The sequence below is a fragment of the Rhinolophus sinicus genome, linkage group LG18 (assembly GCF_036562045.2).
Source record: "Rhinolophus sinicus isolate RSC01 linkage group LG18, ASM3656204v1, whole genome shotgun sequence".
In the NCBI taxonomy this organism is placed as follows: domain Eukaryota; kingdom Metazoa; phylum Chordata; class Mammalia; order Chiroptera; family Rhinolophidae; genus Rhinolophus; species Rhinolophus sinicus.
Window position 1 is genome coordinate 13,877,791 of NC_133767.1, and position 23,770 is coordinate 13,901,560.

Consider the following 23,770-nt stretch of genomic DNA (forward strand, 5'->3'; position numbering starts at 1 on the left):
GCCAAGCTCCATGCTCTCCATGTCTGGGGGTCCCTGCAGGAGAAGACACCTAGGCTGGCCAAACGCACAACCAGGTGAAAGACAGCTTAAAGGACTGGCCTTGCTTCCTTCTCCAGTCGCCGGGGACCATGCATCTCCTGCTCACCCATGAAAGGGAAGGCAGGCAGCTCATTAGGGCCCTGCCAGGTGCAGGCTGGCCAAGTGCCCAAAGGGCAGCTGCCTCGTCTCAGTTCAAGCACTGTGGACTGTTATTTTTAACATATGAGGAAACCAAGTGCAGTGGGTTGAACTATGTCCCCCCAAAATTCATGTCTGCTGGGAACCTCAGAATGTGACCTGATTTAGAAAAAAAGATCTTTGCAGATGTAATTAGTTAAGGATCTTGAGATGAACTTTATCCTGGATTTAGGTTGGGCCCTAAATCCCATGACTGGTGTCCTTATAAAAAGAGAGGACACAGAAACATGGAGGAAAAAGCCATGTGAAGATGGAAGCAGAAATTAGAGTGATGCTCTCTTAAGCCAAAGGACACCTGGAACCCCAAGAAGCTGGAAGAGGCAGGAAGTATCCTCCTCTAGAGCTTTGAGAGGGAGCCCTGTTGACATCTTGATTCTGGGTTTCTGGCCTCCAGAACTGTGAGAGAATAAATTCTGGTTATTTTAAGCCACCCAGTTTGTGGTCCTTTGTTATGGCAGCCCCAGGACACTAATACACCCAGGCTCAGAGATCAGACAGTGGCCCAAGATCACGGAGCTCATGAGTGACTCAGCCAGGATTTGAACTCAGGTGTATCTGACTTCCAAGTCACCCCCAGGGCCACCATGTCTTAAAGGTGACAGGGTAGCATCATGTGTCCTTGGGTAGTTTCCTGCCTGCCTCACTTTGGTTGGAGCTGTTGGAGTTTTTTGGTTTGAAGAAAAAAGCCCAAGGTTGTCACTAAGTGTGCTGAGGCCTGGTGCCCGCCTTGGTCTGACAGAACTCCTCTCTGGCTCAGCCCCTCAGCTCTGTCCCCCCAACAGTGGGACTTCAGAGTCCTCCCAACTTGTCCCCTCGTCGTCACACCAGGCTCAGACCCAGACCTCTGGGAGGGTGAGGAGCAACTTTTATTCAGGTGACTGGGGCTCGAATCCAGAGCCATTCCTCACTAGCTGTTCAACACTAAGCAGGCACCACGTCCCCACAAACCTCAAATGCCTCAGGAAAGTCACTTCCCTTACACTGGGAGGCCCTTGGTGAAGCCTCATTGTATCCACAGCACGGGGACTGGCCAGCCTTCTGCTGGAAACTCGTGCCTATCCCTCCCCTACGCCCTCCCACCTCTGTCTGTGTCAGGGGCTTGAAGGGGAAGACCCCAGGCCAGGAGTCAGAGTGCCTGAAAGTCACAAGGGCAAGGCAGCCTCGGAGACTCAGCTGCTCTGCCTTCTGCACAGATACTAACACATGAGAAAGTGCTGCCTGCTCCGGAAAGTTCTGGATAAACATAGAACCGGGCCTGTAATTATTATTATTATTCTACTATGTGAGCTGGCAGACCTAACATCGGCAGAGAATGTCTGGGACGTGTGAGGCCCGTCGGTGTGACAAAGGCACTGTGGAAGGGAAACCAAACAGTGGTTAACAATTATTTGTGCTTCTATGGGTAGGAAAACCATAGAACTAACACTATGCTTATATTTATACTTATACCCACTGGAATTACTAGGTGAGGGAATACAGTTCTCTCTGACCTAGATTCCGGTGCCTGTGGGTATTCTTGTTTTATGTGTTACAATAATGATCTCCTGTGGGCTGATGAACTGCTTACAGAGGACTCTTGTGCCCATTATCTCCAAGCTCCCAACCACCTGGCTGAGACAGATGGGAATATCAGGCACATGGTCAACATTTTATAAATCCCACACCTGGTTCCGAGAGGCCAGGGGACTTGCCCAAGGTCACACACCTGGCTGAGGCTAACTCATATTCCTCTGATTCCAAGCCTGGTGAGTCTGGTCTCCCCAGAGGTTGTATACATACATGTACACACACACGCACAGGTACAGAAAGGCCTGTGTGCTCAGACCTAGAGAGAGGAGATGAGGTCTCAGGCCAAGGGCAGTGGAGGACAGACTAAAGTTTCCCTGTGTGCTCTGGGTGCTATTCAGAGAGCCAGCCTCACCAGTAGGACCTGCACATGGCCTCCCTGTTACCTCATGTGGCCTTTGGTCTGCTGACTACAGAATTCATCAGGCTAAGCAATCGAGTTCTGCAGAAGTTGTTTCCCAGATGGAAGATATTTCCCATCACACCATTTTCTCTTCAATACCCCCCTTCCACCAGCCCTGCGCCTCCAGTGAGTCCAACTCTTTCAATGGTCCAGACTGCTTGCCATGAAAATCCTGTTCTGTTCCAGTTCCGTCCAGGGCATGCCTCCCCTGGCACCCCTTCCATACCTCTCGGGCTCTCTCCTTGTCCTGGGCAGCCCCGATGCCTCCACCGTCTGCAGACATTTTCTGTCTCAGAGCTAGAAAGCACAACTGAGTCGTTTCTCCTCCCTCTTATTGGCAAAATCCCCTCCAGCTTCTGGCCAGGATCCTGGAAGAGCAAAAGGAAATCAGCCAGTGTCTCCTGGACACCTCTGAAGTACCCCCTAAAATCCCCATGCAGGACGAGACCCATCCCTGTTCCCAATCAGAAACAAAGCCTCCCTGATGCAACCCAATTGCCTCCCTCACTATGTTCTTTGGTCCCTCACTTCGACAGAATGCTATTTTGTATTGTCCCCTTTGTCACTGAAACAAGAGCCCTGCATCTCAGAGCAACCAATTCAGGGAAAGCCAGGGCTGACGAGGAATCTGTATCTCCTGTTGTCAGGAGCCAAAAGGCCCACAGAGATCCTACGAAACAGGTGCTGGTGTGGGGCCCCGCCCTCCACAGCTAGCTCAGCTGAGGAATCCAGGCCCTGCTGTCTCCTGGGCCAGGACACACAGACTCGTACATCCTGTGCTCAGCCTCGGCCCTGCCTAGGATCCAGAAAGTGAGCTGCCTGCTCTCAGCAGCCCACCCTGCGGCTGCAATCACCCGCCTGGGCCCAGGAGTCCATCCTGCTCACATTCCCGGAGGATGTCCTTCCCCTTACCCAACCAGGGTCCAGGCCCCCTTCTCTCCAAGCCTTCCACCTTTGACCCCTTTTCCTCCTGCCAGCTGGCTGCACTGCAAGGGTCTTGGGATCCAGGCGCCCTCCCCAGCCCCCGCCCCCCACTCACTGAGGTGGAGATGGAGGTGGAACCTTGGGAGGCGGGGGCCCCTACCCTGGGAAGGGAGTCTCCCCAGCCTGCACCAGGAATGGGAAGCTGAGTGGAGACCGGGATTAGGGACAACAGGAAGTCCCTCCCAGATCCTGTTCCCCGAGCAGCTGCAGTCCTACAGGGTTCCCGGCTTCAAGGGTTCCGGGTCTGGGGTCTGGAGCCAGGCTGCACTTGCTCTTGGCTGGGAAGTGACTCCCAGATCCGTGTTGCCTGCTCACGATCCCTTTATCGGACATGTACTTGTGATGCCAGCCAAGCAGAGGCTCCAGAATGGGAAAATATATTTTGTGGGAGGATTTTGATATTTGACATTTCAAAGAGAGCATTGCAGCTGTCCTCACAAGAAGGGCACTTTGCTGGGTGGAGGGGCATCATGGTCCTTTTCAGCATCCTTCAGGGCTTCTGGTCTATGGTGTCTATATAGAGACGTTCCTGGATTTAAGGCCCCTCAGCTGGTCATCAGGTCCTCTGGGTTCCTTTCAAGACTGGGACCGAGTTCTCTCTTCATAAGAGTGAACTTAGGAAACAGAGAGACCTGGGATCTCCCCTCTACCTTGGAAGGATGCCCTATACCTTGGAAGGATGTGGGATCAATCTGATTTTTCTAGATGCTCCCTAACCCCAGCTTCCTCTCACGGCTGGGGACAGAGGGGTAAAAGAGTCTGACTCAACTATTCTTGGGGTCCCAGACCCTGAGACATCCCCAGTGGCTTCATAGTCCACCTCTCAGTCAGGAAAGGAGTGGGGTCAGGCCTGGAAACTGATTCCAGGAAGGGTCCTCCAGGAAACGTTCCCATGCCCAACACCTAGCCCATCAGAGTCCTACGAGACACATCCACTTCACCCAGTAAGACAGGCATGACTGGCCCCTGTACCAGCCCATGGGCATGCTATGAAGGCTCACAAGGGTTTAATTTTTTTTTAAACTTAGTTTCCAATATTTACAAATTAGGAGAAGTCTCATAAAATTGATCTTCTTGAAAAGTCAGAACATTTGGCAACCCTGGACCCGTATTCCCCACATTCTAGTCCTGCTCTCAGATTGCCACGTTTGGTTCCCACTTGGCCCCCGAGGCATTTCAAGTTTGCAGCTCTCCTTTTGGAGTCAAAATGTTTTAGGAGTATTAGGACTCAGATCCATTCTACTGTCACTTTGATGAAAGAAAAATTAGCCCTGGAGTTTGTCTCTCATCTGTATTTCCAGGCATTTTAATTCTCAAGGTAAAGAGGGATGTACAAAGGTATAGCGAGAGTCAATATTGTTTTCAAGCCAGAGAGAGCTACACACTGAGAAAAAGCCATAAGGAGCCCTGGAAAGATGAACTGCTAAGTCTGTGAGCATTTCTCCATCAAGGAGGAGCATAGCCAGTGTCCAGAGTACTAACGAAATTCACTCCAGAAGTGGACCATTTCAGTCCACAGCAATCCCAGAAAGAGGGGTCCTGATTCCTGGGCAAAAGTTTCTTTACCAAACAAAAAGGACATTTACGGGATACTGGGAAAGCCCAGAGGTTGGAATCCCATCAGGGGATCGCCTAAACTAGACCAAATGAAGTCTCAACATTTATTTAACTGTTAACAAAATATTTATTGAGCACTTGCTATATGACAGACATTAACTCCTTCTAGGAAATGAGAGGAAGCCTCCTTCCAGGGCTGGCTCTAGGACAAGCAGGTCTAGGAGGAAGGGCTTTCACATTTGCAGTGTGGGAATTTCAGTCCCTGAAAGAGTTCAGAAAGGCACCTAGACAAGGTGAGTCAGTAAGTAAGGCAGAGATGAAAACCTAAATGCATCCGGCTGCCAGGCAGTACAACAAATGACCGGTGTCTTGGGTGTAAGACCAGAGTGGGGAGGAACTTCAGAGGCCACAAGAAACCATATTTTGTTTAAAGGGGGCAGTTGGGAGCCCAGTATTGCCAAAGCTTGAGGATTATTCAAGAAAAACCAAAAAGAATTGGATTTCTACGTGAAATATCCTGACTTTTAAATGTTGATGATTAAAATTTAAAAATGTAAGAACGTCGGGTGGCCGATTAGCTCAGTTGGTTAGAGCGCGGTGCTAATAACACCAAAGTTGCCAGTTCAATCCCCATATGGCCCACTGTGAGCTGCGCCCTCCTTAAAATAACTAATTAATTAAATTTAATTTTAAAAAGGCTTTATAAAAAAATTATGTAAGAACTCCATACCACTACAACAGAAAACACCTGCTGTCTAGCTCACAAACCACCAATTTAATGTACTCACCTGAGGAGCCTGTCACAAAGAGAAATATCAAGGATGAAGGCACTTATTGGAGCTTCAGGCACGGGAAACACAAATGCCAACTCTGGTATAAGGAGGCTTAACTGAGCTTGAGCAAGAAGACACCACCTTTAGGAAATAAATCATTATCTACCCTCAGAGATTAGCCTGAGAGCTAACTCAGGTCTTAAAGAGGACCTTACAAAACAACACCCAGAATAATAAAAACTAGAGCAAAGAATCATCTGACGTAAAAACAACCACCACCACCTTGTACTAATTAAGGCGGTTAAGCCAGGTTGGAGACAGGGCAATGCTGAGACCTAGCCTTAGGAAGGAGAGATCACGGGGTAGAAAGGAATGTGGGAGAGGCCAAGAAAGACAGGAATAATCGAGTAAACAGCAGAGCAAATGTTGACCATCGGAAAAGAAGAAAAGAAAACCACTATAAGTGTTAGATAGGTGGGGCCCCAGGAATAAACGTTTTTTAAAGAAGAAAACTAAGAACCCCCAGGGCCGCTGGAGACCAGGTCGTGGGATCTCACGCGGCCGGCGGCCCGCTCACCCCCGGAGTCGCGGAGACGACCTCCCGGCCCGGTCCCCTAATACGAGGCAGCCGCAGGGGACGCGTTCGGAGCCGCAGGAAGCCCCGGAACCCCGCGCGCACCAGTCGGCGCCGCCCAGCTCCGCAAGCCCACGAACACAGACGCCGGGAGCACGTCGTCCAGGCAACGATACTACTTCGCCCAAGGGAGACGCCGGTGATTGGCTGACGCCTCGATGGCCCCGCCCCACCCACGGCACCGCCCAGCCGCCCTCACCAGCGCGCTCCCGTCCGCGTCCCCGACGGCAGCCCCGCGGAATCGGGAGGGTCGTCCTGGTGCCGGCTGACCGAGGCCGGTGTGCTCGCGTTTCCCGTCCGGCTGCTCCATTCCAACTTCCGGTTTTCCCTGCTCTCTCGCGGCGCCAGTCTGTGGGCTCCTGCCGCGGGAGCATCCGGGGCGGTCAGAACTGAGGGGCAGATACTCGCGAGACCTAGAGTAGGCGTCCGCCGTGGGGAAACTGGCAGTCTGCGCTAGGGCACTCGCCTGAGAGGCCGGCGCTGGGCCTCCATGCTGGGGACCCGGAGGGCAAATTCCGGCCCAGCTTCCTGAGACAAGGGTCTCCCCCTACTGAAAATTTACCTGTTCTGAATTTTGTTTTAGTTCAAAAATGGGAGTATACCATATACTGCTAACCTGTCCACTCTGTGTGTGTGACAATATAAAAAACAAATTAAAAAAAAACCATGCAGCGTGTCAGAGACAAACACAGTCGGATAGTAGTTAATGTGTTGGAAAGAGATTTTATTCCGTAACAACTGACAGCAGAGGAAAGAGCTGAGCGCCATACGATTTGATTGGGCATTTTAAAAGAATGAGGGGGGGAGAACCGGGCTCAGTAGAGTCGGAGAAGTGAAAAATCAAAGAGCTGGTCAGTATAGGTGCGATTTATGAAAGTCAGGAGTCCATCCTCCCACAGAGCAGGAAGACAACAGACGCCCTGTCCTTCCTGACGAGTACTTTTCAAAGGAACGACTCTCAGGTTCATGACATGCTTCTGGGTTGTAGGAGACACATACTTACAATTATAAGCCCTTTTTAGTAAATGATCTAAGAAAGGGAGTTCAGGGACCAATCATGTATTGGCTAAAACAAACACTAAATTCTCCTAGCAGCAGAGTTAAGCTTTCTCAGGCAGGCATTTTAATGGCGGAGTGGGGTCATCCTAGCCTTACGTTGCTAGAAGTCATGCCAGAGTTTGGTCAAGTCTCTTAGTTCAGGTTTGGACAGAGTGGTTGTGTGCGAGAATCCTGCATTTCTCAAGTGGTGCCTTGCTGGTATTTTTTTTTTAACTATGCATATTCCATTGTATGGCTATATCACAGTTTCTTTAACCAGACTCCTACTGACCACCCAATTCTTGATGCCCTTATATTGCAGCAACTGGAACTACCCAGCAGCTATTATCCTGGAGCCTTTGTTCCTTCCCAATGGCAGAGCAAGACTAACATCTGATTTGGCAAACAGGGCAGGCAGAGTCTGCCAACCCTAAGACTGGCTCCTGTATCCTAGCCATGATGCTGGCCTGGCAGCCTGCCAATCACAGTTCCCTTTTCCTGCCCTGGGCAAGCTGCTCCATAGGCAGCAATACCAAGTACTTCCTTCTTTGATTGTGAAGGCTGGCATTTTCAGCCTCAGTCAGGCAAGCATCCAAACTTAATAGGGTAGACTGGATATGTTCCCCCAAATACCCACATTCCACCTTCCTGAACACTGGGAGCTAAAAACAACTTACACTACAGGCACAGAAGGGACACTGTTGAAACTTAGCTCAATAGTCACTCTGGCTGGCCCTTTGGGGTGAAAATTAGAGTAAATTAAGTTACTTTCCCTTTAGATGTTGGTACGTTTTTAGGAAACCAGGACACTGTCATATCCCAAAACACCCCTTGCTGCTGCTGCCACCAGCTCCTACTATCTGATACCTAGCGTCCCCCATTCTCGGGGGGAGTTTCAGGATACATTCATTCGTGTAAGCCAAAGACACTGAAGCAGGTGGGGATGGGAACACTCAGAAGGTATTCCGACTGGCTCAGAATCAGAGGGTCCCTATAGGAGGCCCCTCACAGGAGAAGTTGGCAATAGCACCCAGGCACCAACCCTTGATGTCCTTTTCAGCTGATGTTTCCAGCCCTTCATCCTGCTGCAGTCTTTGTCACTTGGCTGCCAGCCGTCGGACCTCCTCCTCTACTTGTGATGTGATCTTTCACAAGAATCTTTTATATTTTTACTCCCTTGGGTGTGAAAAATGTAGATATTCCATTTGTGTTTACTTTATCTCATCCTTTAAAAAATTCTGTTCATGTGAATGCTTTATAATGTGAAAAAAAATCAGCTAATGATAGAAATCAGGGCTCCTTGGAGAAATGGCTGATCCTAGGACTGGGGCAAGAAATGCACTAGATGAGTTTGCAGATGGTGGGAGGGGAAATGGTTTAAGTTCTTTCAACAAGTGTGTGGCAGAACTTTCTAAAGCTGAACATCCACATACCCTGTGACAGAGCAATTCACTCCTGGGTACAAGCCCAGCAGTAACTCACATATGTGGTCACCAGAGACATACAAGAACTACTTGATGTAGCCCCAAACTGAAAACCACCCGCTCTCTCGCCACAATAGAATAAATAAATAATGCAATGGGGAATACCATTCAGGGAACAAGCAACACATGGATGAGTCCCCTGCTGGCAAGTAAGGCCAGGAGAAGAGTTCCAATTGTGTGATTCATTTACTCGATGTTCAAAAACAAACCAAACAAATTAGCTTTGGTTGAGTCAGGATGATGAAGGAGGAGGGGAAACAACCAGAAAGGGGCACCAGAGTAGCCCCAGGAGTGTTGGTAAGTTCTGATTCTATAGGGATGCTGGCTAAAGGACTGTTTTCACTTGGTAACAATCCATCACGTTCTTCATTTTTGGTTTGTGTACATTTCTATGTGTTACATTTAAAATTTTACTTTTAAAATAACAAAGTGAATGAAGAGAAACCAGTTTGGCTATTGCTATGGTCCAGGCAAGAGATGATGGTGACCTAGACTTGAGTAATGGCAGTGGAGATAGAGAAACAGGCAGATGTGAAAAATTTTTAGGGTATCAGATGTAAGGAACTTGGAGACTGATGAAATGTGAAATTGAGGTGAATCTAGGGGATCAAGAATAAATCCCAATTTCTGGCTGAGTGACTGAATGGATTATACCACATTTACTGAAATAGAGAATACGGGAAAAGACAGGTTTGATGTGGAATATTAATTCACTCTACACACAGTGAGGATTTACTATGTACTGGGCACTGAGGATGTAGCAGTGAATGGCAACAAAGCCACTCTCATGTATTTAAGTGGCTGGGCGAGTTGGCTTTGAACATGAAGGTTTGAAGACATTTATGAGACAACAAAGTAGCAATGTCAAGTGGAAAACGAGTTGAGGAACAAAATATAAATACAGGGGTATTGGCACTAAGAATGGTTACTGAGGCCACAGTGGCTATGAAACCACCATGGGAGGCATATTAGTTATCTCTTGCTACATAACAAAGGATCCCAAAACATTGCAGCTTAAAATACTTATTATCTTAAAGTTTCCGCCCCTGACAGGGCTTAGATGGGTGCTTCTAGCTCAAGGTCAAGAGTAATAGTCAAGTTGTCAGCTGGGGCTGTGGTCTCATCCTAAGGCTTGACTGAGGGGAGGGGTGCCATGTTGTCTGGCCGTGGTCCCTCACCACATGGGCCTTTCCACAGACATGGCTCCCTTGGGTGAGCAAGCAAGAGAGTGAAAAGGTTCACATGAGGGCCCCCAATAAAAAACACAGTCTGTTTACAAATTAATCTCAGAAGTGACACTCCATCATTAAACAGACTGGATACTGTTTATTAGAAGCAATCCCTAAATCCAGCCCACACTCAAGGGAAGTAGATTCCACAAGGGTGTAAATAACAAGAGGCAGCAATTACTGGAGGCTGGGAGGAAATGGAGTGAGAAGAGGCCCCCTCAGCCAGAGCCCTTGCAGGATACCAATAATTAATGATTAGGTAAAGAAAGAAAAGTTGGTGAAGAAGACTGAGAGGAGACACTGGAGAAGTAGAGAAAGACAAAAGAAGAAGAAGAAGACCATGGGTCCCAGAAGCCAATAGATGGAAGTTAAAATTCACTGAGGTCAAGCTGGGAACCAGTGAATCACAGAGACATGGTCTGTGGCTTATAGTCCAGTGGGGCAGACAGACGAAAGCCAAGTAAACAAAAAAGCAGCAAGTGAATTACAGACTGTGATAAGTGCTATGAAGGAAACGAGAGTGCACACAGAGAGAATATTTGTTAAAGGTGGACAGAAGCACTCTTCTTAAGGAGATTGAAATTTAAGAATGAAAAGGAATTGGCAAACTGGGGATGGGGGTGAAAACATTAATTCCATGCCAGGCCAGTGAGGTGGGATCAGATTGGCATGTTCAGTAATTGAAAGGCAGTGGCTGGAACATGGCAGGCAAAGGAAAAGAGGGGGTTAGATGAGACCCATGGTAAGAAGGGGCCGTAGATGGGTCCCCAGGGTGAGCCATCTGGGTTTAGTTCTAAGTGAGATAGGAAGCCACAGAAGAGCTTGGAGCAGGAGAAAGGCCTCGATTAAATGATTTGCCAAAGTCACAGATAGTAGCAAATGGCAAAGCTGGGACTGCAGCTCAGGCCTTCAGACCTCCTGCCAATGAGACAGACAAGGAGATGAGAAGCTTGGGGGACAGTGAATTTACAGACATTGAAGAAAGACTGGGACAGCCCAAGGCTCACCTCATGTTCTCTTCAAAATCCCCAGTGCTTCTGTGCCAGGGCTGGCCCTCAAGTGAGGGGCCCTTGGTGAGGGTTCTGGCTGTACCATAAATACCCTCCAATTATTCCTTCAAGATTGTGACCACTGGGGTTACATCTGCAGGAAAAAATGTTACTGATGTAGTTTAGAGGCAGGCACTTAAGCCACTAGATTAACCAGAGGCTATTCAAGGGATAATAGTGCTTTTAATAGTAATTCTTCCCAGAACTATAGAAAGATTTGTCCCTTTTGTCCTGATTATTCTAAATGGAGGAATACAATGGAAATTGAAAATACAGGGAAATTAGTTTTTCTTTTGCAATCTCTGAAGAGATGAGAGGAAAGATGAAGAACCCATCAGTCAGTACTGTCTTTTGCTTACTTTGCTGATACTAGACTTAATTTTTTTTTTACATTTTAATAAATAAATGGTAAATTGGGTGTGTGTTTTTTTCTTTTTTTGGGGGGGTGGGGGGCGGTTTAGACAAGAATTACTTCCAAAAAAAATCTAAGGCAACAATACAATAGTTTAAGTTTGCATTTCCAAGATAATTTTAAGAGATATTAAAATATACCCCAAATAGGTAGATTAATATTAAAAGTCCTGTGGGGACATGTTTATTATTTACTAAATGGAAATAAGTAACAATCCAGCGACTTCACAAGAATTTTCGTCTGCTTGTGGATAACACCCTGGGAGAGGGGAGTGTATTTTCAAAGATCAGGAAGAATTTGAATGTTCATTACGCAGAGTAACTTTAATTAGTAAGAGAAGTCCAAAGGAATCCCTGTATCGGGAACCCGGTCCGGCCCAGACTGTAAGCCTCATGGGGGCAGCACTGGTCCGTTCCACTCAGCCCTTATCGCTAGGGATGGGACATTGCCAAATATACGTTAGGGAAGCAAATATTTCTCGAATGAATGAACGGATGGTGTACGCACGCGGTGGACCAGGAACAGGGTTATTAGGCAAAGCCCATCAGCGGGTGGAGGTTTAGGGACCACCGAGACCAAAAGCTAGCAGTGCTGGTCTTGCCCACTCCAGGCACCTGCCTTTCTGCCTGGATGCTATTCCTGGTAGTTGGGTCTAGCAGGTCTCTGATTTTCTAACATATTTCCAGGAAAAGTGTGCGCCTGAGTCGGAGGCCCTGGAAATCCGTGTTAACAGCGAACCCTGAATCTTCCCGCTGCGCGCCCGGCCGCCTTCCCCAGGCTCTCACTCCGGAAGCTTCAGGCCAAAAGCCCGAAGACAACCGGATCGGATCCTTACCCCGACAGGCCATGTTCCTGCAGTTGTCCCGGTCCAGCCGCCCCCACTCCGACGGGTCAGGTATATGGCCACGTCCTCTAAGGCCATGGCCATGGCCATGGGGGCGCAGGTCAGTCCTGGGGGCAGGGGCAGTTGCAGGGGCAGTGGCAGCAGCACCCGGGGCCTGTGGGAGGGCCCAGGTCTGGGCGCGCTGACACCGCCCCCGCCCAGCCCCGCCCCGGCACTACCCAGGGGTGGGGGTTCTTGGCCCCGCAGGGCGGGGCCGCAGCGGACTGCGAAGCCGGCGGGAGGCATCCCGGTGGTGGAGCGCCCGGAGGGGGGCGCGCAGCAAACCTGGGAAGACGGTGGGCGTGGCCTGGCTGCTCCTCAGCCGTTTCGTCTGTCCCGACACGTGCCAGGCACTGGGCTAGGCGCGGAGGCTGCGGAGCAAAGAGAAACACCACTGTCTGCAGGGAGCTTGTGGTCCACTGAGACCCATACTAGACAATTAAATAAAGGAACAAGATAAGCCCGGGTTCTAAGTGCAGGAAGACGACGTGGCAGAGGAGCCAGAGCAAGGCAGGATCTGGCCCCGACGGGCCTGGGCCTAGGGGCGGCCAGACCCGAGCCTCCAGCCACCCTGCAGGTGACCCCGAGTCCCCAGGAAAGGTGGTGCCGTGGGGGTGTCCACGCCCCGTGAACGCTCGGGGGACACCGCAGATTCCCCTGAGGAAGGCGCCCTCTGGGCTGCCGACAACAGCACAACCCAAAAACGTCCCTTAGAGCAAAAGGAAAGGCTTGACTTTGGAGTTAAGAGTCAGTGGTGAGGTCACTTCCTCCCCCAGGAGACCCTGCTTTGTCATTGGTAAATCTGGGGACAAAAGCCACCTGGCAGGATTCTTGGGAGGATTTTAGATGGCGATGCTGATGGCGCCCTCTCTTCCCCCATTACATGGTCCTGTTGTTTTCTTCTTAGCGCCCACCACTGTTGGCTGCCCGCCCCTGAGCTCAGGGCCTGTTCCTCCTTACCTCTGTGTTCTCAGCATCTACAGTTGTGCCTGGGACAGGGCAGGCCCTTGGTAAAGATTTGTTTCATGAATGAAATGTCTAACAAAGAGCCCCGCACACAGCAGGCATTTAAAAATGGCAGCTCTTGTCCCCACAAAAAAGTACAGGCTGACAGATCCCCAAGGGGCACAGGACCAGTCCTGATTAAGAGGGTCACAGTTCCTACTTGGAGGGGTAGTTAGATTATGTAGTCCAGGGTGGAAACGTGGATTAGCCTCTTTGTCTTTATTTCTTTGGCCCCGCCCAGCCTTCTCCCCACCCCTCTCCCAAACTGGGAGGTTAGGGGTTAACTCTAGGAAGCCCCCCTCATCACCTGGATGGGACTGGGGCAGGGAACTTCCTGTTCCATTTTCCCGGAGTCCTTTCCCAGGCTGGCCGAGCCTGACTTTGGTCCTGTGGCCCTCAGAGAACTCTGCCTCTGGAGTGAGGACTCCCGAGTGGTGAGTCGCAGGGAGGCCTGGGGTGCAGGCTGCCAGGACAGACATAAGGTGTCACAGCAACTTGGAGAGAGAGCTGGGAGCGGGGTGGGGGGGGGGTGAGGAGGGCTATTCCGCGCCTCAGTGGTGGGATGGGGGCTTTGGTGGCTGGTGGCTGGAAGAAAGTCGGGAGGTTGTGGGTGGTCTGTGCTGGGAAGGAGCCCAGTGCCAGCTAGGTTTGCCCACATCAGGGAGGTTGCAGGACTTCCTATGACATGGGCTTGCTGTACCCACTGGGGAGGGGAAGGCAGGCTCCATTTTTCCCCAGGTGGACTGACCGGCTTCATCGACTCAGCCTAGCACTGGGAGGGGAGCCCGGCCGACAAAGACAAGCCCCTCTTGGTAACTGTGTCCAGGGAGAAAGGGAGAGTTCCTGGCTGAGGACCCTGGCTCAGGCTCTCCCGTTGTTTGAGTGGGTTTCGAGGCAGCACCTCCACCCCAGGCTGGTCCAGCATTTGCCTCCCCACCCCTTTGGGCGGGCTGCAAATTAAGCTGGTCAAATATTAGAGGGCGGCTGTAGAGTCACCCCCACCCCCACCCCAACCCACCCCCTACAGATGTGCATATTAACAGAGCTTTTGTCCTGGAGACCTGGGAGGGAGGGGGAGGGAAAAACTCTAAAGCCGACTTCCCTTGAATTCACTCCTTTCAAACCTTTTGGTAAGACCTCACCTGGAGATTCCGGCGCTCCAGGTGTCTAGGCCTGATCGCTGGAATTTGGAATCCCTTATTTTTTCTGATTCATGCTGTGATATTCTGGCTAAGACGAGGCAAATTGCATAGGGCGGGAGAAAAACTAGGTCCTTTTCTGTTTCTGAGCTTTTGCAATGTGGTCAAGATCAGCATTCTCACTTTAGAACAAATCTTGTCTCCAACTGGTGTGACTTTGAACAAGTTACCCATCCTCTCTGAGCGTGATCTTTGCACTTCTTAAATGGAGAATTATAATTTACCCTGTGGGCTGTAGTGGGATTAAGTGCCCTGTATAGATAAGCATTCAGTACCTGCCAGCTGTTAATACAGGGTTCCTGATTACATGTGATTTGTTCTCTAATTATTTTGCTCTTGCTACTAAAACAATGAAACAAAAACCCATTTTCTTGGACATTGCGCAGACTTCTTCTGCACCATTTTTGCATGCATTCCTCAAAAATTGCAGCTGCGAGGTAGCCATTATATCCTCGTTTTGTTATTTCTACTAACAAACATTGAAGTCATTGCAAGTGCTGGGTGAACAGTTATCGAAGGAAACCGGAATAGGAAATAGACCCAATTCCTACTCACAGGCCAAGGGGAGAAATACACTCAACCGAGACCGTAGCATAGTGTGACACTGGAGGGAGACAGACAGGTGGCTAGTGTGTTGTGGCGTCCCAGAAGTGAGGCGACAATAGATGGAAGGAACCAGTGGTTAAAAGCTCCACGTAGGGTCAGATGCCAAATTACAGGAAAAAATGGAGGTTGGACAGACTGAGAGGAGACTGATGAGATGCTGAAGGTGGAAAGAGGCTGGGGAAGTGATGGAGGGAGGAGGGGGAAAGAAGAGAGGATACTGGAGGGACGAGGAAGACTGGAGAGAAGCAGGAAAGTGGGGGAGGGGAGGGAAGCTGGGAAGATGCTGGAGGGAGGTGGGGGAGGCTGGAGAAGAGGCGGGCCTGTTCAGGTGGACAGGATGTAGGCTTGGGTCTTTGTTTTAGCATCTTGACCCTCTCCTTCTCTGAAGCTGGAAGTGCTAGGACAAGATTTTTTACAAAACAAACACCCAGTTTTTCTCTGTTCTACCACTTCACACCCCACTCACCCCACCTGAAACGTAGGCTCAGAGAGCCCTCAGCCCTATAGCTAGAGGGCTCAACAAACTCCAAAGCTCTGGACCAGGCTGACTTCTCTCTGGCTCCGTTGCCAAGGCTGCATTACCTTCTTAGGCAAATGTCTGTATCTTCTGAGTGTTGGTGTCCTCAGCTATAAAATGGGACCAGCTATTAGCTGTGCTCGCTTGTGTTATTATCCAGTAATAATGAAAACAATAATACTAGCCCTTATGCACACTCACCATCGACTCCCTTTAGGTGGTGGGAAGTGATGTGGAGGCTTTTTTCTCATCCCCTTGTCCATGGGTGGGAGCGGGGGTGGGGAAACAGGTTTGGGAGAAAATCATTTGTAGCCCTGAGGCTAGAAAGCAGGGAGGACAGAGATGTTGCAACTTGAGTTTCTTTATCCATAAAAGAATTCCTGCCTGAATTAAAATATAAAAGTACTCCAAAGCTCTGGAACAAAAGTACAGGCCTGTTCAGAAAAAGGTAAACCTTCTGGGTTGTGCTAAAGGACTGAACTAAGTCCCCTGTGGGTGGGACTGAACTTGGGGCAGCTCCCACTTTAGTAGTTGGACTACCCCAGAAAAGCAAGGAGTAGCCCCACAGAACGCTTTAGGGGAAGAGGGGCTCAGTTGGTCCTGGAGGAGAGGTCCCGGAGGTTGTCAGTCGCATGGATCCAGTGCCCCCTGGTGGCTAGGTAAAAACAGTTTATGGCTCGCCAGACTTCACAGGAATGGATACTTCCCAGAGGAGTAGACCAAGGAATAATCCAGAATTTAAAAAAATAACAAAGAAAAGGAAATGACTGACACTCCCGACCATTCCCTTAGCTCCCAGGAGCATACCCACTAGAGGCCTTTGAAATAGGCAAGGCAGCTCTGGCCTGCCTTGGAGACAAACCTCTGCAAGCTGTAAGCCTCAGTCTCTCACCTGGAGACCCATCCACCCATCCCAGCTCCTCAGCTCATTCTGGCCTCAGTCTCTGGGGATGGAGCCCAGGGAAGTGAGGTGACTGGAACACCAGTGGGAGTGCAGCCCTGTACTGGTCAACTGGGTGGCTTTGGCCTTGATGGAGAAGAGACACTTCCAGAGCCATAAAGTGAGGGTCAGGCTGTCTAGTCAAAGAGATCTTATGCATGAACTTTCCCCCTAAGCTTTTATGTTTAAAATTCTTAAACTTCCAGAGAAGTTGAAAGAGCAGTGCAATAAATATCTCCCATCTCCCAGATGGCTATAATTTTGCCACATTGGCCCTGTCAGTCCATAAATCTGGCTGAGCCCTCATGCCCCCTTCACGTCACAAACCACAAAACTGAAATTCCATCTTAGAAACGCATCTCCATTATCATCTAGTGCCCCATCCATATTCAAATTTCCCCAACTGACCACAGAATATCTTTTAAAGCCTTTTATTTAAAATCAGGATCCAATCAAGTTTCGTGCGTTTGGTTGTAAAGGGTGGTAGTCTCCTCTAGAGCAACGTGCCCCTTCGGGCACTTATTTTTTATAACAGACAAAAAACTGGGGCCAGCTCTTTTGGGGAACGTTCAGTCTTTAGGATTTGTTCAGTTGTTTCCTTGAGTGATCATTTGACTTGTTCTTATTCCCTTAAATGCCCTTTAAACTGAAAGTTGGGTCTGAAGGCTGAATTGGATTGCAATGGAATAATTTTGGCAAGGACTCTTCTTCAGTGGTACCATTTACTCCCTGTGGCATGACATCAAGAGGCAGGGAAAGCTAGATTGTCCTCTCTTGGGGATGCAAAGTTTGCTTGCTTGGATAAAATGAGAAGTTCTAATTGTTGCAGGAGGGGACGGTCATAGAGAACTGTCCATTTTCTCTGGCTTTTGGTGCATTGGTCTGGCTGAGCCATTACCCACAATTAGTACAAGAAATGATTCCTCTGGCGGCCACATCTTTAGGCATCTCTTAACACCACAGGTGCGGGAGCAGAGACGGAGAGAGACCCGAGAGTAAGAGCAGCTGCAGTGAGGTGTTCCCCCAAGGTAAGAAGGATGCTTGTAGAAACTGTTCCAGCTGCGCGGGAGCCAGAGCAACTTGGAGCAGTCAAACTGGAGGAGGAGGAGGAAGCTCCTGGCCTCCCCCGGAGGCCACAGATCAGGCTTCGGCCAGAGGTGGCTCACCAGCTCTTCAGATGCTTCCAGTATCAGGAGGACATGGGGCCCAGGGCATCACTGAGCCGGCTCCGGGAGCTCTGTAGCCACTGGCTGCGGCCTGAGCTGCACACCAAGAAGCAGATCCTGGAGCTGCTGGTGCTGGAGCAGTTCCTGAGCGTGCTGCCCCCACACCTCCTGGCCCGGCTACAGGGCCAGCCGCTCAGGGATGGCGAGGAGGTGGTGCTACTGCTGGAGGGTGTCCAGAGGGAGTCCATTGATGTGGGACCACTGGTAAGAGGGTGGCAGCAGGTGGGAAAGACAAGAACTTTATTGCCCCATTAATAAATCACTGAACATTCCACTTTCCTCCATCTTAACCTCCTAATTCCTTCCCTGTCTGACTCTCACCTTTCCTCGGACCCATTTTCCTTGGGAGCCACTAGGACATGGATTACCACCCTGTCTGTTGCCTAACATGGATGTGTTTCAAACAGGATTTTAGTTTTAATGCTGGCAAGAATTATCCCCGTGCAGACATCACCTTGGAAGACCAAGGGGGCCCTTCCCAGGTCTCTAGCCATAGCCCCAAAAAGGAAGTGCCCCCAGAAGGGCCTTTAGCCCTGGAGCCATTGCAGGAACTTCCATCATCCCAGCCAGGGCCCTCCCAGCCTGCTGAGCTGGGGGTCTGGGGACGCACTCCAAGTTCAAAGCAGCCACTGAGCCCAGGACCCAAGAGGACATTCCAGGCCCTACAAGAGAGTGGTGAGGAGCTGATGCCCAAGGAAGGTGGGAGCTGGGAGGCCAGGTGGGGTGGAAAGTGGGCAGCCTCCCTAGTTGACAGGAATGGAGGAGCTAAGATATCTGTCACGGGGCCCTGGCAGTAGGCGCACATCCTCATAGCCCCATGGTGGATAAGGCTGGCTTCTCACAGTTCTTTCTCCTATGCTGTCAGCCCACCAGGGCCCCAAGCTGTGGCCTGAGGAAAACTCCCATGATCAGGAGCTGGCAGCTGTGCTGGTGAGTTGGACTGGTCCCCTCGCTCCAGGTCGTTCTGCCTCTGCACTTTTAGCAAATCCGTGTCTTCCTGAATTTAAGCCTTGAAAACTCTTCATCCCCCTCAGGTCCCAGAGAACTGTTCCTTTCTCACCCAGGGTCTCTGCCTCTCCTTTTGTTACAGGAGTCTCTGACCTTTGAAGATGTCCCAGCGAAGAAGGCGTGGCCTGTGTACCCTTTGGGTAAGAGGCCCTTCTTGGGCTTAGGACCACTGAAGGCTCTTTGTTGTTCTGAAGCTCCAGACCCTACCTGATACTTTGGCCTCTTTGGCTAAACATGGGCTAGTTTGATGAGGAGATATGTGTATTCAAAAGCTCTGTATTCCTATATCTGGTCTAATCATCAACCCCTTTAACTCGGAGCTTTGAGCTTTTAAAAAACAAAAACTTTTACTTGTTTTAAGTGTTTTCCAGCTCCAAGCCAAATAATTGTTTCAATCTAGTTGTGGAGGGTGCAGCTCACAGTGGCCCATGTGGGGATCCAACCGGCCACCTTATTGTTAAGAGCACTGTGCTCTAACCAACTGCGCTAACTAGCTGCCCCTAACTCAAAGCTGTTACAATAGGTGGTCACCCCAGAGTGTTTGCTAGTGGGTATGAGTGCTTGCCAGGGCTGCCTGGCCTGCTTCCAGGCAATGAGGTTCTGGCGATTCCTAGGAAGACCCTAGGAATTGAACTGACCGTCCTGTTTCCTGCTTCTTTTACAGGATTTGAAAGCAGAATCCCAGAGGAGGAGTTTAAAGAAGAGCCCAAAGGGGCTGCCTGGCCTGCTGCCATCTCGGCAGAGTCTCTGGCAGGTAGTCCGGCGGTGGCAGAAGAGCCCCTTGCGCAATCACTTGGGCAGGCCTCTGGGATGAGCAGCTCCCTTGGAGGAGGGTCCCCTTCTGGCAACAGTGATGTTCTAGAGGCCAAAGTGACCGCCGGGGGACCCCGTTCGGAGCCAGACATGAAGTTCATCTGCACAGAGTGCGGGTTGAGCTTCTCCAAGCTGGCTCGCCTGGAAGGGCACCAGCTGGGGTCTCACCCCGGCATGCGGTCCTTTCCGTGTCCGTGCTGCGGGAAGACCTTCGGCCGCAATTCCATCCTCAAGCTGCACATGCGCACGCACACGGACGAGCGGCCACATGCCTGCCACCTCTGCAGCGACCGCTTCCGCCAGAGCTCACATCTGAACAAGCACCTGCAGACGCACTCCGAGCCAGCCTTCCTGTGCGCCGAGTGTGGCCAGGGCTTCCAGAGCCGAGCCAAGCTCCTGCAGCACCTGCTGGCCCACACCCAGGACCAGAAAGACCCCTGCTCCCAGGAGACCAAGGCCGAAGTGCCGAAGCTGGCCGTCGTCTTGTGCTCCCATTGCGGCCGAACCTTCCAGCGCCGCTCCAGCCTCAAGCGCCACCTACGGATTCATGCCAAAGACAAAGGCCACCAGCGCTCTGAGAGCAGGCCCTACGTGTGCAGCGACTGCGGCAAGGCTTTCCGGCGCAGCGAGCACCTGGGGGCCCATCTGCGCGTGCACACCGGCGAGCGGCCCTTCTCCTGCTTGGTCTGCGGCCGTAGATTCAACCAGAGCTCCCAGCTGGTCTGTCACCAGCGGGTGCACACCGGCGAGAAGCCCTACGGCTGCCCACAGTGCGGGAAGCGCTTCGTGCGTAGGGCTGGCCTCGCCCGCCACCTCCTGACCCACGGCGGCCCGAGGCCCCACCGCTGCACCCAGTGTGGCAAGAGCTTCAGCCAGACGCAGGACCTGGCCCGCCACCGGCGCAGCCACGCGGGCGAGAAGCCCTGCCGCTGCAGCGAGTGTGGCGAGGGTTTCAGCCAGAGTGCCCACCTGGTACGCCACCAGCGTATCCACACCGGGGAGAAGCCCCACGCCTGTGATACCTGCGGCCACCGCTTCCGCAACAGCTCCAACCTGGCCCGCCACCGCCGTAGCCACACAGGTGAGCGGCCTTACTGCTGCAAGACGTGCGGCCGGAGCTTCCGGCGCAACGCCCACCTGCAGCGGCACCTAGCCACTCACGCAGGTGCAGGAGACCCGGCGGCGTCCGGGCCGGCTGAGCCACCACAGGAGTGCCTGGAGTGTGGCAAGAGCTTCAGCCGCAGCTGCAACCTGCTGCGTCACATGCTGGTGCACACAGGAGCCAGGCCCTACTCGTGCACACAGTGTGGCCGCAGCTTCAGCCGCAACTCCCACCTGCTGCGCCACCTGAGAACCCACTCGCGGGAGACGGTATACTAACTTCGTTCAGGCTTCACCAGGCCTGCCCTATCCACCTTTCCCTGGCCTGCACCGCAGCCAAGGTCTGCAGAAGAGTTCTGTGTCCGTATCCCCCACCCATCCACGTTGGTCTTATTCCCCAACCTCCTTCTGGCTTCACCAACCCTGCATGTTATTTCTTCCCTTCCCCAGAGGTAGCTCTCCTGGCCCCAGGAATGTATTTTAAAACACTCACAGTAAAACAGCCTTCTTGAAAATGGTTCCCTTTTACTTTTTTTAAAGTTCACCCAGATGCCATCTGTAACCCTCCCCACTGTGTCACGCTGTGATGCCTTTCTCCCTCCCCCACCCCAGTATCTTCAATAGAAGGCTGGATGGGACCAGGTCTGGGGAGAGTTCCCTGCTACCCCCAGAAAGGCCCAGAGTGAGTGAGTGTGTGAGGGGGTGGCCATCTATCACAGCCAGCTGTGGATAAGGCCAAGGAATCACCCTGAAATTTCTTTTCCTCTGGAGTCCACCATACTCTGTGCTGTCCAGTACAGTGTCCTCTAACCATATGTGGCTATTTAAATTAATTAAAATTGAATAAAATTTTAAATCTAGATTCAGGATGATTATGGGAAACCTGTTGTTTTGTAATGTTGGTAACCAACTTAAACGGAAAATGCTAGCAGGTGAAATGAAACCTGCCTGTAGCCAAGTCGGGTTCCTGACCACCCATAATCCACTAAACCCAAAACTGGATTGTCGGTGTGCCCCAACTTCTTTTTCCTACACATCAAGCATTCTTGGCCTTCCTCACCCTCCCACAGACAGACTTTGGTTTTGTTTTGTTTTGTTTTTCTTCCTTTGAGGATAGCCAAAAATTGTACTTCACAAGCGTTCAAGTTCATTATACATTAATCAGCTGGTAGAGCTTAATATCTATTCCTTTGGCGTTAGAATACTGATAGCCTTAATCAGGAATAAAACCGAAAATAGAAGAGAACAATATTTCATCAAAAGAGAGACAATTAGGTAAATATCTACTTGTGATCAGACGTGTCTAAGGAAAAAAATGAAGGCATGATGCAGACGGAATTTAGGAAGAGGAATTAAATTCACTTTCTTGATGATAATGCCAGAGTGGAAAACAAACTGAAGTCAGTTCTGTATTGACAACAATGATGGAAAGAAGCAAGAGATAATCTCAAAGAAAAAAAACATCCAAAACATTGAAATGGCTTTGTGCTGACTTAGGTGCTGACTCAAGGCTTATAACTAACGGTAAAGAATGTGGCTCATGTGGGTGTCATATTCCTTATCTTCAAAGTGAAAGCTCTGGATTAGATATCAAATACGATACCCACCCACTAACCTCCCTCTCTAGTACCCAAGACAAGCAACAAATCAGGGATTTCCTTGCCGAGACCAGACTGAGCCTGGTGACCCTCTACACAGCCAGGTGGCCACTGCCCATCAAACCCTTTATTGATCAAATTGGAACCAATTTGCTTTTCTCGGTTTTGATGTTAAATAACATGCCCTCCAGGGTTAGAGTTCTATATTCATATAACTAACAGCGTTATTCCATGAATATAATTTGAAATGTTTAATTCAGAAATTTCTTATATATATTTTTTGAAAAGAAATACAAATGTTGGGGGCGGCCGGTTAGCTCAGATGGTTAGAGCACGGTGCTCATAACACCAGGGTTGCAGGTTCGATCCCTGCATGGGCCACTGTGAACTGCGCCCTCCACAAGTAGGTTGAAACAACTACTTGACTTGAATCTGATAGGTCCTGGAAAAACACACTTAAAGTGAAATACAAATGCTAGTAGGATCAATAGAAATCACTTAAAATTGCGATACAGTCAGGTAAATTCTCAATTAAATCTTCTGGTCAGCATTATCAATTCAAAGTTAACACCTACAGAAATCCTACCAGCACACTGTGAGTTAGTCAGTTTTCTGTTATTTCTCATACAGATTACAAAATGATGTATGTGACATAATTTATTTAGGTCCAGTAAAAAGAGTGGATCATTACCACTACCTACAACTGATTAGATACACAAATGTACTGCACAATACATATTATGCAAGCTAATTTGTAACTTTAAAAATGTAATCATAAACCAGGACGAACTACAAGCCCCTTGAGTAAACTCTAGTGAACTGCTCACCATTCCAGTCACTAGAAACGTGACCAGTACATTAGTGACCAGATAGTTTTATGGAGCCATTTTCCTGTTTTCCATAGTGTTGAATTATTACATGTCCAAAAATCATCTCTGTTTCTATTTCTAAATTAGAACATTACCTCAGTGCTTGATCTTGAAAATGTACTGAAAATGGAGGTACTGTGCTGTCTTGGTGCAGAAAATTTCAGTAACACAAAGAAAGGACTGATAAACATAACTTTCTTGAAGAACTCCCTGGTAAAATTTCTTCTGTGTCTTTAGTTTTCGGTTTTGGTTTTTTTGTTTTTTTGTAACAAAGATGAAAATAAGAGCTTCATAAGAGGAACCGATTTTCAATCACGTGACTTCTGGCCCACCCCATTTCAGAGCACACTGAAACTTCCTGTTTCAACCTGTGGCTTTTCACCCACTAAGACACTATGTCTGCGTTCCCTTGCCCTCCACCCACCTGACACTTAACTGCTCTTTAACAAATGTTTGGAAATGAGGCGAATTCGTTTCCCCAGGGCATAAGGGACTAAGGGAGACAGGTGAGAAAAGTCAGTGCTTTTGGGGGTTGAGAGGAAGACGGAGGTAGAGTCACCAGATGTCCAAAACAAATTCAACTCAAGGAAGACCTCAGGAAAGAAAGTCGAGGAGGAAGGATGGGTGGTCAACTAAGAA

The 23,770-nt window shown here is 49.9% G+C and overlaps 2 protein-coding genes and 1 non-coding gene across 11 annotated transcripts in view; 2 read left to right on the forward strand and 1 right to left on the reverse strand.

The window, feature by feature from the left end:
* Positions 1-12,328, reverse strand: part of ZNF213 (zinc finger protein 213) — a 32,125-nt gene extending 19,797 nt beyond the window's left edge. Inside the window, exons 1-3 of one of the 9 annotated variants that reach the window (XM_019714842.2) lie at positions 6,098-6,244; positions 5,536-5,661; positions 2,433-2,574 (exon numbers count right to left, since the gene is read on the reverse strand). In XM_019714842.2, the coding sequence (XP_019570401.1) occupies positions 2,433-2,489 (57 nt within the window). In that variant the 5' untranslated portion in view covers positions 2,490-2,574; positions 5,536-5,661; positions 6,098-6,244. Of the gene's footprint in view, positions 1-2,432; positions 2,575-3,118; positions 3,367-5,535; positions 5,662-6,097; positions 6,251-6,353; positions 6,668-12,201 lie in introns of those variants that run through there. The other 8 variants (XM_074322802.1, XM_074322796.1, XM_074322795.1 and 5 more) reach the window with 8 other exon arrangements.
* A 4,349-nt stretch (positions 12,329-16,677) lies between these two features.
* Positions 16,678-23,341, forward strand: ZSCAN10 (zinc finger and SCAN domain containing 10). Its single transcript, XM_019714824.2, has 5 exons — positions 16,678-17,946; positions 18,150-18,417; positions 18,608-18,672; positions 18,833-18,890; positions 19,415-23,341. Exons 1-5 carry the CDS (start codon positions 17,554-17,556, stop codon positions 20,941-20,943), a joined length of 2,313 nt encoding a protein of 770 aa, XP_019570383.2. The 5' UTR covers positions 16,678-17,553; the 3' UTR covers positions 20,944-23,341.
* Positions 22,570-22,643, forward strand: TRNAM-CAU (transfer RNA methionine (anticodon CAU)). The gene has a single exon. It is a non-coding gene; the product is annotated as a tRNA-Met (tRNA).
* Positions 23,342-23,770: the final 429 nt, after the last annotated feature.

Excerpts from the sequence above, each read along its gene's own strand:
- ZSCAN10 (XM_019714824.2), top strand. The coding sequence starts at position 17,554 with ATGCTTGTAGAAACTGTTCCAGCTGCGCGGGAGCCAGAGCAACTTGGA. Across the intron at positions 17,947-18,149 it reads CCATTGATGTGGGACCACTG|GATTTTAGTTTTAATGCTGG; the intron begins GTAAGAGGGTGG and ends TGTTTCAAACAG. Across the intron at positions 18,418-18,607 it reads CCAGGCCCTACAAGAGAGTG|CCCACCAGGGCCCCAAGCTG; the intron begins GTGAGGAGCTGA and ends CTATGCTGTCAG.